Source organism: Ammospiza caudacuta, chromosome 4 (assembly GCF_027887145.1).
Source record: "Ammospiza caudacuta isolate bAmmCau1 chromosome 4, bAmmCau1.pri, whole genome shotgun sequence".
NCBI classification, from domain to species: domain Eukaryota; kingdom Metazoa; phylum Chordata; class Aves; order Passeriformes; family Passerellidae; genus Ammospiza; species Ammospiza caudacuta.
This window is the reverse complement of record NC_080596.1, coordinates 65,415,987-65,432,376: the sequence shown is the minus strand read 5'-3', so window position 1 is coordinate 65,432,376 and position 16,390 is coordinate 65,415,987. Positions and strand designations below refer to the sequence as shown.

The 16,390-nt window shown below is 34.5% G+C and overlaps 1 protein-coding gene across 4 annotated transcripts in view; it reads right to left on the bottom strand.

Annotated features, from left to right (window-relative positions):
• SLIT2 (slit guidance ligand 2) overlaps positions 1 to 16,390 on the bottom strand; it is a 257,759-nt gene that overhangs the window by 11,454 nt on the left and 229,915 nt on the right. For all 4 annotated transcript variants that reach the window (XM_058804303.1, XM_058804305.1, XM_058804304.1 and 1 more), the window contains 5 exons: positions 8,449 to 8,542; positions 6,455 to 6,592; positions 6,122 to 6,362; positions 5,662 to 5,792; positions 657 to 811 (listed from right to left, as the gene is read on the bottom strand). In XM_058804303.1, coding sequence (XP_058660286.1) covers positions 657 to 811; positions 5,662 to 5,792; positions 6,122 to 6,362; positions 6,455 to 6,592; positions 8,449 to 8,542 — 759 coding nt within the window. The remainder of the gene's footprint in view (positions 1 to 656; positions 812 to 5,661; positions 5,793 to 6,121; positions 6,363 to 6,454; positions 6,593 to 8,448; positions 8,543 to 16,390) is intronic.

The following is a 16,390-nucleotide window of genomic DNA, read 5'->3' as shown; positions in this document are numbered from 1 at the left end:
ACAAAGTGTTTGAACTCACAGGTCTACAGAGTAACTGGCATCAAATGATCAAATTCTTTCAAATATTTTAGCTGCTCAAGTTAAACAAACAATTAAAGAAACATTTTTTTTTCAAAACAAACAAAACCTAAGCCCTGACACATACAGTGAGGCAACTGTCTGGGCACATTCTTACCTAGTGTCCTACCTCTTATCAGCCCTAAGCAGTAAGATCTCCAGACATAAATTATATTTCATGTCTTTACACACTGCTATCATTTCCAGCAGATATCAGTACAGGGAAACAGGAATGTAAAATGAGCAAAACAGAATGCTACCATTCTACACATTCTGAATAGGCATCACTAAATCTTCATGCAGCTAAGCAAAGCTGAGCACACTTCTTCAGTATAATAAAAGGCTAAATAACAGCAGAAATTTACAAAATTTTACATTCATAAAAAATAAATATAATTATAGAAAAGGAACCAGTGTAGTTTCACAACATATTATTTCTTAAAATTGAAGCTATTGACATTAATTGCCAAAGTTTCATCTTAAGGAGTTATGTCAATGAATGAGTCTCTTTAGGAAACACAAGCATGTGTTTCCTAAAACATGTTACCACAGTAAATTATCTATAATACCTCTAGTAAAAAGCAATAAAATCCTCTTACCTCCTACATACAGCGGGGAATCAAAGTTCAGAGTGGATTGCTTGGACAAGTTGGTAATTATCTTGGGGCTTCCTCCATCAATGGATAAAGATAGAACCTGATCCATAGCTAGCAGCTCCACAATGTGGAAATTTCCATCATTAATTGTTTCCACACTGCAAAATAAACATCAATAATAAACAGTTGATGGTCAGGTTATAACAGTTTTTTACCTTTTCCCCTTTAAGAGTCAATGAAGTTTCAGAACAGAACTTCTGTAGGAGTGCACTCCCCTGAAAACTACATTTTAAGCAAAGACATGCACATATGCTTAAAAGCCAATACAATACAATACAATGCAATACAATACAATACAATACAATACATCCCTTCTTCTGGACTAATGATGACAGGGCTGGAATTCCTTTTCTATGAAGACAGGCCGAGGGATTTGGAGTTGTTCAGCTTGGAGAAGAGAATACTCTGGGAAGACCTTATAGCAGCTTTTGAACATTGAAAGGGGGCTTGTAAGAAATATGGAGAGGGACTTTCTACCAGGCCCTGCAGTAACAGGACACAACCCAACTGTTTTAAACTGAGAGAAGGTACATATAGATCAGATAGAGTCTATTAAATAAAAAAAAGTGATATAAAAAAAATTCTTTAATATGAGGGTGGGTTAACATGAAACACTGGGACAAGTCGCCAGAGAATCTGTGGACCTGTTATTGGAAATGCTCAGGATCAGGTTGGATGGGGCAGACAAAATCATATAATTGGTTCAGACAGTTCCACTAACACTTGCAATAAAGTTATTTGTTATCTTTATTGTACATGGTTACTTAAGTGTGTTCAGCTTCTGGCTAGTACAGTGAATATGAATGTTGTAATGTTTTTTCTCTCATCTACATATACCATTTCCTTCTGCTTACTAACAAGATATTAACTCACTAGTAAGAGAATGCCTGAAGGTTCTCAAGGTGAAAATGCTTGCTTCAAGCATGGCGCTTACCCTGCCTAAAGATGAGCTTACTCATGCTGCTGGACACAAAAAAAAGCTGCTGGTGCTTATCAGCCTCAATATCTACATAGCAAGTGCTTAAGTGCAGAAACTACTCTGCACTTGAACACTGCTTAAATACATCAGAGAAGGAAGAATATCATTACTCAGTTCTGAGACTGAATATATCATTGTACTTGCACAACTTGTAGTCCATTTTCCATTGCAGAAACAGAGCTGAATATATGCATGCAAGGTGTGAGCTGCAGTCCAGAGACCAGACATTAAAAGCATTCCCATGAAAGCCTTTATTTGTTTCAGGGCACCATCAAATAAGTGTGCTTAATCCTTTGAAAAAAGTTATTTAAATGAACCAATTGTATGATAGCCTGAAATGGACAGTCACACAGTCAATTAGCTCTTCTCATTGAGAAAGCAGGATAGCTGAAAGGGATTAAGTTCCTAAATCTCAAGGCAAAAATCAAGCAAATTACCTTAAAACATCCTTAGTGATGTTTTAATTAAGCTAACTGCTTTTGTCCTGGAACAGATCAGCAGCACACTTGGTCATTCACAGCTGTGACACATTAAATAGCTTCTTAGCCATTTATTACCAACTCTGTGAACAGCCTTTGCTCACTGTGGATCAAAGATCTGCATGGTAGCATGCATGCTTTACATAAACCCAGCTCTATTTGAGAGTGCAAACACATGACAGAGCAGACACTGGCACAATGAACACTTCATGGGAGCTGCCAGGAGGGGGACTGCCAGTTTCCATGGGGGGAAAGGAAACGGCCAGGGTTTATCATTCCTAAGGAGAAAGACTTATTCAAAGTATCAAGAGGTTTGTTTGATCTGATCAAGCAATATAAAAGATGCTGAGATTAAGTTACTTAACACATTTCAATGAATCCAGCAAAAAAAATGTGCTAAAATATCAAAGTTCATATAACTTCTTGACTTAAGGAAGCAAGAAACCCTGATATAATGTTCTTGTTTCAAGGAAACTTATTTTACAACTTCTAAACTTTTCACTCAATAGTATTTAGAAGAGTAAGAGCAACACAAAATATGCATTTTTAGAGCAAGGGTTAGTTCCAGGGATATACAAACCATAGTGTGTAAAGGGAATGTGTCTCTGATAAGACTGATTATCAAAAGCCTCTGGTTTAAACTGTTTCACTGGTAAAAATTTACTGCAGAAAGAGAAGCCCTCCTAGGTAAGGATGGTTTAAATTGAAGAGGAAATAAACTCAAGGCACATTTGCAACATTTCCTGCCAATGCACTTACATTACTTCTAGCCCATTTCCCATTGGAGATATGAGAGCTGAATGCATAGATCATAATGAAAAGCTGTAAGAAGAACTGATTTAAGGCTTCTGGTACTCTGTAGAAGAATAATGATCTGGGAATAAATAGTCCCACATTTCCAATAAATATATGATGAAAACTAGTTTACAGAATGAAAGATTTTTTTTTTTTATGTAAAAAACAGTTAACATTTAAAAATGGATGGCCAGACAGAATAAAACACAAGTGGATCAAATTTTTCCAAATAACCATCTCCAATGAATGAATATTATTTATTGGTCTTGGCAGTGCCACAATCTCATTTCTCAGATTGACTGATGAATCCTTTTGGGATGCAGGCTCCTCCTGCAGTCAGTTCCCATGAACTGGGAGGACAGGAGGGAAGCAAAAGGGAGGGACTAGAAGGAAGGACTGGAAACATTCCAGGAGACAGCTTTAATAAGTAACAAAAGTACAGAAAGACAACATGCAATGGATGGATAAAAAGAAGATAAAGACCTTAAAAAGGGCAGGAGATATCAAAAAGATTCTGGGAAGGTAAAACAGTAAGAACTGGAAATAATGAAGGGATTTGAGTAAACTGTGTAAAAGTTTCTGTGCTACAACATACTCCTTTCTAGAACCTGAAATAGACATTAAACAGACACAGTTTGCAGAGCTATCACTAGATGCACATACATACCTATACACAAATGTGGAAATGTATATGTGGCTTCCAAAATAGAATGATGAAATCACAGACTCATTTAGGTTGGAAAAGACCTCTAAGATCATCAAGTCCAGCAACTAAACCAGCACTGCCAGGTCCAGCACAAATGGTCCAAACAATGTCCCTAAGTGCCTCATCTACCCTTCTGTTGAATATCTCCATGAATGGTGACTACACCCCTTCCCTGGGCAGTCTGTTCCAATGCTTGACAACCATTTACGTGCTGAAATTTTCCCTAATATCCAATCTAACCCTTCCCTGGTGCAACTTAAGGCTTTTGCCTCTTGTCATATTGCTTGTTATTTGTGAGAGGACTCTGATCCTCACCTGGCTACAATATTTCAGAAAATTATAAAAAGAGATAAGATTTGCCCTCAGCCTTGTCTGAGCAGCAGAAAACTTCACTACAGTTGGACTATCCCATGATAGCTTTCAAATATCTCAGAAACTCACCATCATGCTTATCAGAAATGAAATGTAGGTTAACAACAATAACAGAAACTAAAAATAATAACTAAAAGTATCCTGTGTACCTGCTTCACTAAACAACTGTGTCACCCTTTAAGGTTTTACTACATTTCCTGTCCCTTTTTTCACTACACTTACATTCTTCATTTGTCACATAATTCAAAAGAGACCAACTATGTAAAGGAGATGCTTCTCATTATTTTTAAACAGTAACCTAATTGGGGCTCTTTGTTAATTAGTCACTTTGTTATTAACTCCTCCCATGTTTACGTTTGTTTGGGTTTTTTTTCTGTGTGAGTACTGGTTTTCAATCTTTCTAGATTAATCTTTATAGATGACTATAATGGACAAGTGTGAATTACCAGTATTTATTACATTTCAATAATGCCAGAGAAAGCTCAAATTTATGGGAAGGACATATATGTGTTGAAAGAGAAGAAGTATTCTAAATAGATTATAGAAATGGGAGCCAAAATAACTTGGAACTACATATGACCCTTACTCCTATTGCTTCTTATTCTCAGACAGATTAAATAAAAATCAACAAAAATAGTTAAACTCCTGAGAAAAAAGAATCTAAATTTCTTGTGTAGCCCTAACCCAGACAGAAAATAAAAATATTATTTTGAATAGGAGTATAATAATTTATAAAAATAATTTATTTTCACTGAAATGTCCCTAACAGAATGCAGAACAGTGTCACTGTTACAAACTCTAGAAGCAAATATACCTATATATAATTTTACAATAAAAGTTGTAAATAGAGTGAAAAGAACATTCAAGGAAAACTGATTTAATACTTCCCCTTTACTTCTGAACGTATTTTTAGCACCAAGAGGGAAGTCAAGGCCAGGAAGTGATGACTCTTGTCTTTCTGCTCACTCTTGCAATGACTGTTTGCTAATTCCTGTGACGTTATACAATACCTCCCAAAAAGTTCAGGTGGTAATGTTTCAGAGAGACAGAGAAATATGATTTAAAAAAAAAACCCTCAAAAATTATGCTACTGAAGCAGCTGTAGATTTTTTCTCTTAATGACTTTGGAAGCAAAAGCCATTTATTTTTCAAAGGTAGTGCCTTTTTTCAGAAATCAAGTTTTTAGCTTTCTCTTCACTTGCCAGGGAAAAATCCCACATTATATGACTGCCTAACAGAGAAGAGAAGCTTCTATTTAATTTCTGCTTATACATTGTAGTTTTTAATTTTACTCAGTAGACTAGGAAATTATTTGGCAGTTACAACTAAGAAAAAACTCCACTGCTACATGTGAGCTTTACAAATGTAAATAAATAAATATTATACTGAAAGCTAACTCTTATTCTGTTTTAATGCATCAAATATACTAGTTGCCTGACATATCTGCATTAGAATTACTTGCCAACCAAATCACATCTTCTGGCAAGAAGTTTTAAGTGTCTGACAACACATTAATTTGCATATATTTTCTTTAACCATGTATTAAAAAATGTGACTTTGATACAAGTAATGAATGTAGGTTTTTTTCAGTTACAAATGTGTTTCATCCAGGTTCACCTGTAAATAGCAGAGGCTGGATATGATCCTGTGTCATAGCTGACCCTCACTCTACCCCGGTACAGTTCCACTGCTATATGATCTTTATCGCCTTTGTACAGCAGGATCCCACTGTCTTCATCTGTGGCAATCTAGTTAAAAGACAGAAATATTTAGAAACCACAAAAAATAGGTATTTAATCAAAATGAAGTATGAAGTGAATCTCTGAATTTACTGCCATAGTCTGTTACTTCATCATAAAATTATTTTTTGAAGCACAACCTGTTTCTGTTGCTATAAATAAGCCCATCTACTTCAATGTGAATATAGAGTTATTGCATTAACTCTTCTAGATTTTTAGCTCAAACTGTGAAAAGCTCTTTAAGTGAGCCAATGACAACTTTGGGTCATTTTCCACATCATGGAAAGTCATTTACTCTCTTTTCCAGAAAAGAGAATCCACAAGACAAGTGAACTTACCTGTAGAGTGATATTGGTTTGGGGGAGTATCTTAGCTGAAGGGATTTGCAGATACGATTCTTTGTTGACGAAGTTTATACTAATGAGCTTTTCACATTTCTCACCCTGGTATCCTGATAAACACTGACAGATGGGTTCACTTTCTTTTATGATACACTGGGCTCCATTTTGACATTCGTAATTATCACAAGGGCTGGTGCGAGGTAGAACCATTGGCGGTGAAAACTCACAAAACAAGCCACTAAATGAACACAGAAAACTATCAGTATTTCCAAGAAAAAACAACTGTGACAGAAGACATCCATGTTTGTACTGCCTTCAGATCCTTCTCACCTGTACCCTTCTGGGCAAATGCAGGTGTATCCATTAATGGCGTCCGTGCACTGCGCTCCATTTTTACATTTGTTGTCTTGGCAGTCGTCAAAGTCAATGTCACAATGCTCACCTACATATCCAGGTGTGCAATCACATCTGTAAAACAGCAAATCAGACAGCACAGTGCCTTTTAATGACCCACTGTGATTATAAAAAAGTTAAGGAACTACTGTATTGTTTAAAAATCAAGGAAAAAAAGGCATTCCTAATACTTTGTGTGCAAAGACTTTATAGCCTCATCATACTATTAGATGGGGAATCTACATATGTGATAAATACAGGTTTGCTAGTTAAAATGTTTACACACCTGCCATTATATTGAGGAATTGTGTGCAAATCTAGAGAGCCCTCATGAATAACTTAGGCAGGTTTTAGAATTTATGAGCAACACAGAATGTTACAGGATGTTATTCATGGCTGCAAACACTAAACCTAATCAATATGCTTTAAACCAAGACAAATAATCCGAAGCTGCCACTGATGGTTATTTTATTTGTCAACTGAACAGCTATGAACAGACCAATGGTCCATTTATGCAGTTTAAAGGGTTACGCATAATTCTTTTGCTCCTAATGTTCCACCAGTCTGATTTACTAAAAATAGTTCCATGAACTAACAGAAGTCTCAAAACCCATCATCTGTCCTCCCTGAAGTCCCACTGGTCTAGAAACAGCCCATCCTCAAGAGTGTATGTAATGATTTTTGGTTTTTTGTTGGTTTGGGTATTTTTTTCCATGTGAAACTCATTGCTAATGCTAGTGGCATTCCTTCAGGGAATTCTCATATATAGGATTGAGAGAATTCTCATAACTCTGTCAAAAATTAATGGAAAATATTACAAATTCATGCATCCATATGATATTTTTTTAAATTAAGATGTAATTAATTGATTTCATTAGATCTTGTGATTCCCTCCTCAGTGTCATTTCTTTTACTATCTAAAATTTTCTCTAAGCTGGCAAAAGTGATTTCAAATAGCCATGTAAGTTTAAATTTAGCACTTCAATCAAATATGTTTCATTTTTTATTCAACAACAGGTATAAACAAGACAAGGGAAAAAGAATATAAAGCAACATATCAAAAGTCTGACTGAGATACATCTTGAAGTATACTGCATGTGCTATTTTCTGATTTAAAAGTAACAGAAAAGAATAATGAACTGGAGAGTAAAGTATTTGACACTAAACTAGGTTTATTGAAGTGACAGGAAAAAACAAACATAATGCACTACAACAGAAACCAAATAATTTTTCTATTTTCCAGTTTGAAACTATCAACTTAATTTCACATTCAACTGAATATTTAATATTTTTATGCCATATTTTAAATAAAATGTCATCCACAAGTATTGGGAATGACAATCTGATTTTAGCACAACAGCATGCTGTGCATAAAACGGGCTCTTCTGAGAACAATTTAAATCTGCAGGTTTCCTGTATTTATTAACCTAAAGCCTATTAAAACAACTTTAAATTGTTACATACTAATTAATCATGATAAGGATATGGTGTAATTAAAGATTAGCTTTCCTGGGGAGGGACTTCTTTACTTTGTACCTTTCAGTGTGCCTTCCTAATAATCTCTTTCACAATTACTTCTCTAAAAGCAATATAATTATTCCACTTCAATTAAATGCAATTATTTTCCTACTGTTCAAACTCCTATAAGGGTTTTTGTATAAAGCATCATAAAGGCTGCCTGTGTTTCTATTTAAAATCTGGTAGGAATTAGACCTTTTAAAGATCAGTGAAATTCAGTAAAACATACTTAAGATAATAATGCAGGTCTATATGAAAATAATGGCCTGTTCTGCCATAAGGTTTAATAATAATCATAATTAGTACTTTGAGAATAGAATTGGCTTCCACTTAAACAGAAAGAAAGGAAGCTAAGCAGGATACAAAAATACAAACTTCGATCCAGTCAGACTCTATTAACATTTCAGACTCACTTGTATCCTTTGGGTGTTAAGATACACTTTGAATCATGCTGGCAAGGATTCAGGTTCTGGGCACAGAAATCTAATTTCTCCTCACAGAGTTCACCTGAAATACAATGTATGTTGTCAATTCAGTGAAAATATCACAGTGACCTGAAAATACAAATGAACAGAATTTTAAAAGCAATTCTTTTCCTAACACTAAAATATGCATACTTCTTTACATAACAATAAATACCTTTATGATAAATATTAATATATAAATTTATGGTTATACAGAAATAACAAAAATAAATAATAATATACCTGGTAAATAATTTATAAACAGTATCAAGTTCAATCATCTATATATGGATATAAATAGTAATTTTGTAATTATTTTTTCTTTTACAATATTTATTTAGCTCTGCTATATAGCAACACTAGTGATTGAAGTCACTAGAACAAAAAAGCCATCAATATGCTTCTCTTTTGCTTATTACTAAGCACATAACACACAGATATATCCAGATTTGCACTATCACTATAAGTAGTCTATTACCTGAAAAAAACCTGTTAATATCACTGCATGTCAATACAATTCCAATTATCCAAAAATGAAAACTTGTTTTCTACTTTTCCTTAAATATGACTCTCCATTTTTTGCATTTGTTAATGTACCATAATTATCTATAATCTGCTCTGTGAAAAGAAAAGAAAAAGACTATGTAAAATGTCTATCCTTCCCTGCTAATAGAGGCAGTGGCTCTAGTTTCCAAAATGGGCTTATAATCCAAAAAGTTTTTTAATATGGTTTTTTTTTTATTTGCAACTTTATTAAAAGGAAACACAGGTTTGTACACAGATCAACATCTTGTTCCCTGACTAACTTAGCAGATGATGCCATGGATTGTGCACTTGCTAAGCTTGTAATCACTGTTTTTTAAGGTAGGTATACTTATTCCAGCATCCATATGAAGAATATATGTGTAATATACATGTATAAACCCTGTGCCTGCTGAATACAGGGACTGACAAGTCCATCAGACTCTGAAACCATGGAAGCAGCAGGGTTGTCCCTGTCCTTTATTCCCTTCCAGTAATAAAACACACTCTGGCAAGCAAAGAGAAGTAGAACTGTACATTACAGTGACAGTGACAAACAGAAGAGCAGAAGAAATGAGGGAATGATCAGACACTTTCACTGCTCAAGCTGCACTTGCCTTCAAAGAGGTGATATTTGGTATCCCTCAGTTTCACTGAGCTGAGCATGGCAGTGGCTTGTAGTGCAGTGGACAAATAAACCAAAAAAGAGCTGAGAAACAGTCTATATTAACCAAGGATAGAGAAACCAAGGATGGAGAGAAAGGAAAATTGAAGCAGGAGCAAAGACAGTTATGCCAGTTGAGAACACAACTGAAAACCATATACCAAGTGCAATAAGACATGAGACCTCTACATCTTCAAAAATGAGAGGACAAGAAAAAAAACAGCTAGACAAGTATTTTGCAGCCATTCAAAAGACTCAGACTGGGTCTATACAAAGATAAAAAAAAAAGTTAATAAATAAATGAATAAATAAATACCACATTCTCTATTTGCAAGTAGTGTGTTTTCTCTACAAACCAAAGGTTGGAAAGGTTTATGATAACATAAGAAAATAGCCCTCATGAACAGGTCACTTAATAGCCTCAGGAAAACTGTCAGTAACAACATGACTTAGTCAATACATGTAGGAAATTGAATGGAGATCAAATGCAGGCCACTGAAGATGACAAATACAAAGGGTTATAATTTTACCCTCAAAGCCTCTTCAAGCTCTCAATAGAATTATTAGTCTGGAAATGTGCAATTGTTATGACTAGGTCAGTGCACAAAGAATCCTGAAATACCATGGATTGTTTTCATCCCACGATATATTAAACAAAATCCAGATCCCTTTCTCTTTTCAAAGGGTTTTGTTCAAACAAACTCATATATATATATAGGTCTTCAATGCTGTTCTTCACATAGCATTTAGTCAACTTGTAATAGCTGAAATCTGTTCAAAGAGCAGCAGTGATTAAGAGTGAGATGTAAGTATGGGAACAGTGAGTTCAGATTTTAAGGATCATGGGAGTAGAATAAGCAAAAATTTCTGTTGTTTTAACCTAGTTTGTTCACATTCCCATAGTTTAGATACACACCAATAAAAATATCTTATTATGGCATATATTGTATATTAAATTACATGCAGAACTGAAAAATACATGACACCCCAACTACAAGTAATAAAAAATGTGGTTGTACATATTAACTTGTATAAAAGCACCTCTAAATATTCCCAAGATTATTAAATCTGACAGCATATCAGAGAGCTTCTGAAAGTGACACATTGAGCCTATCTCCCAAGCAGGGCCGGAGTTTGCTGTCTCTTATACATTCACAGCAATGAATGTAAAAGAAGACCAAACTACCTAGAAAATGCAATTTAGGAGTGGCATAATAGGAACAAGCATTCTTACCATTCCTGTCAAATTTATTGAACTGATTTTGCTACAGGACATTGATCTGGCTTAGATCATCATTGGCACAGATTTCTGAAATAACTTCAGTGGCAAATAGTTTTACTCAATAATAACTAAGCCTGTACATTTTTGTAAATCCTTCCCCAGGTAAAATACAGGATTAAAATAAAATACAGGATTTCTTGGAGTACACTGCATTTTAGTATTCATGGGTGACTGGCCCTTATATCTTCAGAACGATACTGAAAGCACAATCACCTCATGAGGAGTGCTCAGGGGCACTTGAAATCTCCTTATTTCCTTCTCTTGGATGTGAGTCCTACATAATGATTGGGCATTTCAGTTTTAAACAGGTTTACCTTTTTGAAAAATGTCCACTTCAGATTATAAAATCACTGTTACACAACCAGGCACACTGCAGCCAAATGGTTTGCAAACATCATCAAACATCACCAGGCATTTTTGAGACTATGGTCAGAGTTTGATCTGAGTACTATGTAGAAGAGCACATAGAAGCAGAACTTTTTGTGCTGGGACAGCAGAAAAGCAAGGAAACTTGTCCCTTGCATTTGCAAACTGCATGCACAGTGAATCATATCCTTGGAGTTTTAGTTAAATAGTCAGTAGCAAATAGAACACAGGATGGTGACCATGTAGCAGAAGACTCATGTAAAAAACTACTATGACCATAAAAGTCAGCTTTACTTACAGTACAACCTTTAGGTATTAAAAAAAAAATTAGCATTAATAGCAACTTGTACACAGGATCAGTAAAGAAAATATCAAGATGTAATAAAATATGTACATCAGATACTTAATTTCTGAATGAAGATTTAGATACCAGAATAACAAGACAAGGTAACCCAAATTCAAGGTCTTCTACAGCTAATAGTTAATAACTGCTAATATTAATAAATGCTAATAGATCTTTTTCTGAATGGAGAATTCTCATGGCCAAAATAAAACTGTTTCTGAAAAAGTTAATAAAAATGTATGTAAATTATGGGATATGGAATATAAACCACTGAAGAATATAGTTTCATGGTAAAGAAACCCCTCCTTCAGCATACTGGACAACCATTGTGTTATTCAGAATTTAAACGAGGCAAGTAGTAGTTTTAGTAGAATTTAAATGAGAAGTAGTTAATTTTGTTGAAATGAAAAGATAGTGATTAAAGTGAAACATTCATTGGACAAAAAACCACAGTTTTACAAAGTTAGGTTCCTTGGATTTACTGGAAGGAAATCTTATAGAGTTTCTTGATTTGAGAAACATAATACAAGGTTTAAAGAGCATACTTCAAAATAATCAGAGAAGGCTGAGGAAAAAAGTCTCAATTCAAGAAATTGACACCAATCTGTGAGGACATTAGTTTATTCATCTAATAACACTGTAACTGAGGCTTCTGTAAGAGCTTGGCTAAGTAATTATATTTTTAAAAGATGGGAACATTTCTGTATGTAGGAGAATAAGGAACGGACTAGTTTGTTTAAAAGTAAGTGGTGGATAAAGTGTCAAAAAACCTGTGAAAAGCTTCCAAAGTTTAATTAGAATGAGCAATAACCCTTTTCAGAAGACATCTGGCTTAATTAATCTAAGGAAGTCTGAGTTCTGGTACAGAGTGGCATTGAAACCACTGGAATTATGAACAAACACGACCCTCCAAGCTCAAGACAAATATTTACTGAGATTTTGCATAGAGTATGATGCAGACTCAAACAGTCAGACAACACTATGAAATACTGATATATCCTGATGATACTTTATATAGGTAACCAAAGCTGTATGTTTGCTAGATTCACAGGTCAGTTTGTGTTTCTTCTGTGTGTTAATTCACTCTTATGACTTGATAAGATGATAAATCACTAAAAACTTCATCATAGAATACCAGGTTTATCCCTCAAGGATCATCTCCTGGAAAAAGCAGAAGAGACACAATGTTCTAGCACCCTTTCTAGCTGAATCCTGAAAGGGTCTGTTGGGAAATCCACCACTATCCTGGAAAGATTATTCCAATGGCACCATGTCCTGACAGTAAAAATTTCCCTCTTTTTTAATTCTAACTGGTATCTCCCCAGGAGTGCCTTGTACCCATTACTCCTCCTCTTTTCCCTGTGATTCCTTGTGAAAAAGGGAGTCTCCATTTTCCTTGCAGCCACCCTTTTTAATACTGGAACAGGGTGATAAAGTCTCCCCAAGTCTTCTTTTCTCAAGGCTGACTAGACCCTTAACTCTGGATTTTCCATTTTATAGATATGTACCAGAACAAATAATGAGTAAAAGGCAATGAAGTGAAAAAGGATTTACATCTTTGTTTTTTTGAATAATTGGTAAATAAATTTAAGATAAAGGAATGTCAGCCACTACATTTCTGAATGAAGAGGACAGCTCTAACAAAAATGGACATGGGCTTCTTAATGTAATAGCACATTGCTAATTACAGGCAAGTTTATAAAGAAACAAGTTTAAAATGACCCTTATTAGTAAAGTTGAGTTTGATATTAAAAACAAAAAACAAAAAACAACCAAAAACCCCCTCCCCAAAAAAGCTAGACAGAGAATCCAAAAGTGACAGTAGTCATTTTTAATTATCAAAACATAGTTTTTTCCTAGATTATTCCCTCTTCCAAAGTCAAAACTGCCAATACCTACCACAGAATAGAACAGAAAGAATTTAAGTGTGTGCTTATATATCCATTTAATCTTCTGAGCTTAGTTAAGCTATACTGTGAGTCAACATCTGCAGTGTTTATGTTTTATCAATTAGGTATCACTGTCTCCCATGCTTGTGGATCTCAGTATAAGATAAGGCTTAGTTTAATTTAGTTAAACAGATTCATTTTTTTAATGTTCTCTGTTAACAACAAAAAACCAGTAACTTTTAGGAAGGTAAGCTTTAAGACAATTAATGTAAACAGAAGGGTGGATCATAGACTAGAATGAGTCAAGGCAGTGATTAAACCAGAAGCAGGTAGCTCAGCTTGCCACAAATATCATGTAAATTTCCCCTTTATGCAAATGTAGTAAAATTATTTCAATACTTGAGCTTTTAATATAGAATGGAAATTTAAAGTTTATTAAGCTAGATGAAATAGAAAATTTTATGAGTGATAAAAAGCAAGAATAACAAATGCTTCTCTTTTTTCTAAGAATCTGTAACACATGCGGTTCTTACAAGGGTGAGAATTAGTATTTAATTTGATGGAATTATTGAAATTTTTATCAAGTTTGATATTACATGATTTGCATTTGATTACTTGCATGCTTAAATTTCAGGAAGGTACTTATCTGATTACCAAGTGAATTCAAAGTACTAATGCAACTCCTTTATTGCAGTGGCAAGAAGGTTGTGTCTAAGGCTTGCATAAACTGAGATAAACTTGAAATGATCTCTTTTTTCCCCCTAATACTGTCACAATTCAAAAGATGTCTTGCATGATAAAACTGACTGATCCTCCAGGCACCTTGTAGACTATCAATAACTTCCATGTTCAGCTGATAAGCTAATATAAACATGTATCACACACACATCTGCTTAGTCTTGGAGCCAAACTTAGTTCACATCCCCTGGACGTTTGATAATTTGTTTGTGAGGAGTTTGTTCTTTCTATTATCAATAATTTTAATATGTTACAGTTCACACTTGATAATAAACAAGAAAAACAGCAGGCTATTTTTGTTGTCCAGATGAGTAGTAATAAAATGCAAATACAGCAACATGTCTAAATGGAAGACAGTTTAAGCATGGAAAACCTGTGGCTGGAATAATTTTCTGAAAATGTCTCATACTCTGCCCCAGTTACAGAGAAAATTTACACTATGAGTTTAAGTTACAGGAATTATTAATCAGATATCTAAATTAATCAACATAGATGTTATTAGGCAACTTAGATAACTGCAATCTTGCTTAACATGTAATTTCATGGATAATGAACATATTTTTATTACGATATATAATATATTGCTTCAGGAACTGAAAATATATTTATCAAATTAATGGCAAGTATACCAAAATATTCATTTGCTTTTAAACTAAACATGCAACTTTATAAATATGCTGCCATTGATTATGGTAGGTCTCAGATTGTATACCTGATCAGATTGCAGAGAAGATGATTTATCTCTGCTAGTGTGTGATAGCTGCTAAGCAGAAACGTAAATAATATTAAAAATCAAACACCCAGTTAGTGTTATAAATCTCTTCAATATTACCTTTTTTCTACCATAGCCCCAGATTAATAGAGTCATTTCAGTTTCTTTAGATATTTACAGCAAATAAGAAGCCACAGAAATGAGGAGCAAGGTGATTGCCATTTGATACTCCAGAATATTTTCTAGTAACACAATCTATTGAAAATATTAAAACAGAACAGTGCTGTAAGACAGAGAATACATTAGCATGTGGAACCAAGGGACGGCTTTAAGGTGAGAAGAATAAGGATTTCAGAACACAATAATGTAAGTTTTTTTCAGTCCTATATCAATGTCTGCACAAGTTTTAAATACATCTGAAAAAAAGACATTGAATGCAGTATTAAAGCACTCCTGCACAGTGATCTGCATCTTTGACAACATTCTTTTGACATGTATTCACAGCAACAGCCAAGTGCCTAATTTCAGCATTTGCAGTGAGCTTTCTAAGTTCTATCTATATGCAATTTGGCCATTTGTAATAACTGAAATCCATGCACCTTTAGGAAAAGGAAAGTGAGAAACCAAGGTAAGTGAAAATAGGTTTAAAAGACAACTGACCTTTTTCCACTTCATTCAGATTAGCAGCTTGCAGTGACAAAGACAGAAGAGACAAGAGACTTTTTACATTGTAATACAACAGCATAGCACATTAAGCTAATGCACAACTATAGCAGCAGAGAGGTTGATATAGCAAACAAAGCAAGCTTCAAAGTCTCACCTCCAGCAGAACAAAACAAACAGAAAGGTAAGAAGTACATGCCACCAGTGGTGTAAGAGAGGTTTTACTTCTGGATCAGTTAGTTCTGTGATCTAATGACTGACGACAATGAGCAAGAGAAATGATTATCTGTAATCTATAGAATGTACATACAATGACCTGAAGTTTACTAGACTGGGGTTCAAATAAAGGAGATGGTAATGTTAAGAGAATAGCAAGATTAAAGAGTGCAGGACATAGTGAAGTATTTTAAATGTTTTATTTCTCCAGGTTCCATCAGAAACCCTGAATATCTGTTGATTCCATTTGCTTACTGTTGTGCCACAGCTACAGTCTGTGATCTTAAGAAAGCTCATATTATAGTGCAAATACCATTCTTTGTCTTTCCACCTGTAACTGTGGTGGTTGCTGTAAAACTTAACTGAGGCAGAGCAAAACAGATTCCTGATTCTTATGCAACAACAAAATAAGCTTTCTAATTGCTTGTTTTTAAGACAACACAATATAGTTGAGAAGTGTTGATTTTCACGGGATTGTTAGGAAAGTCAAAAAGAG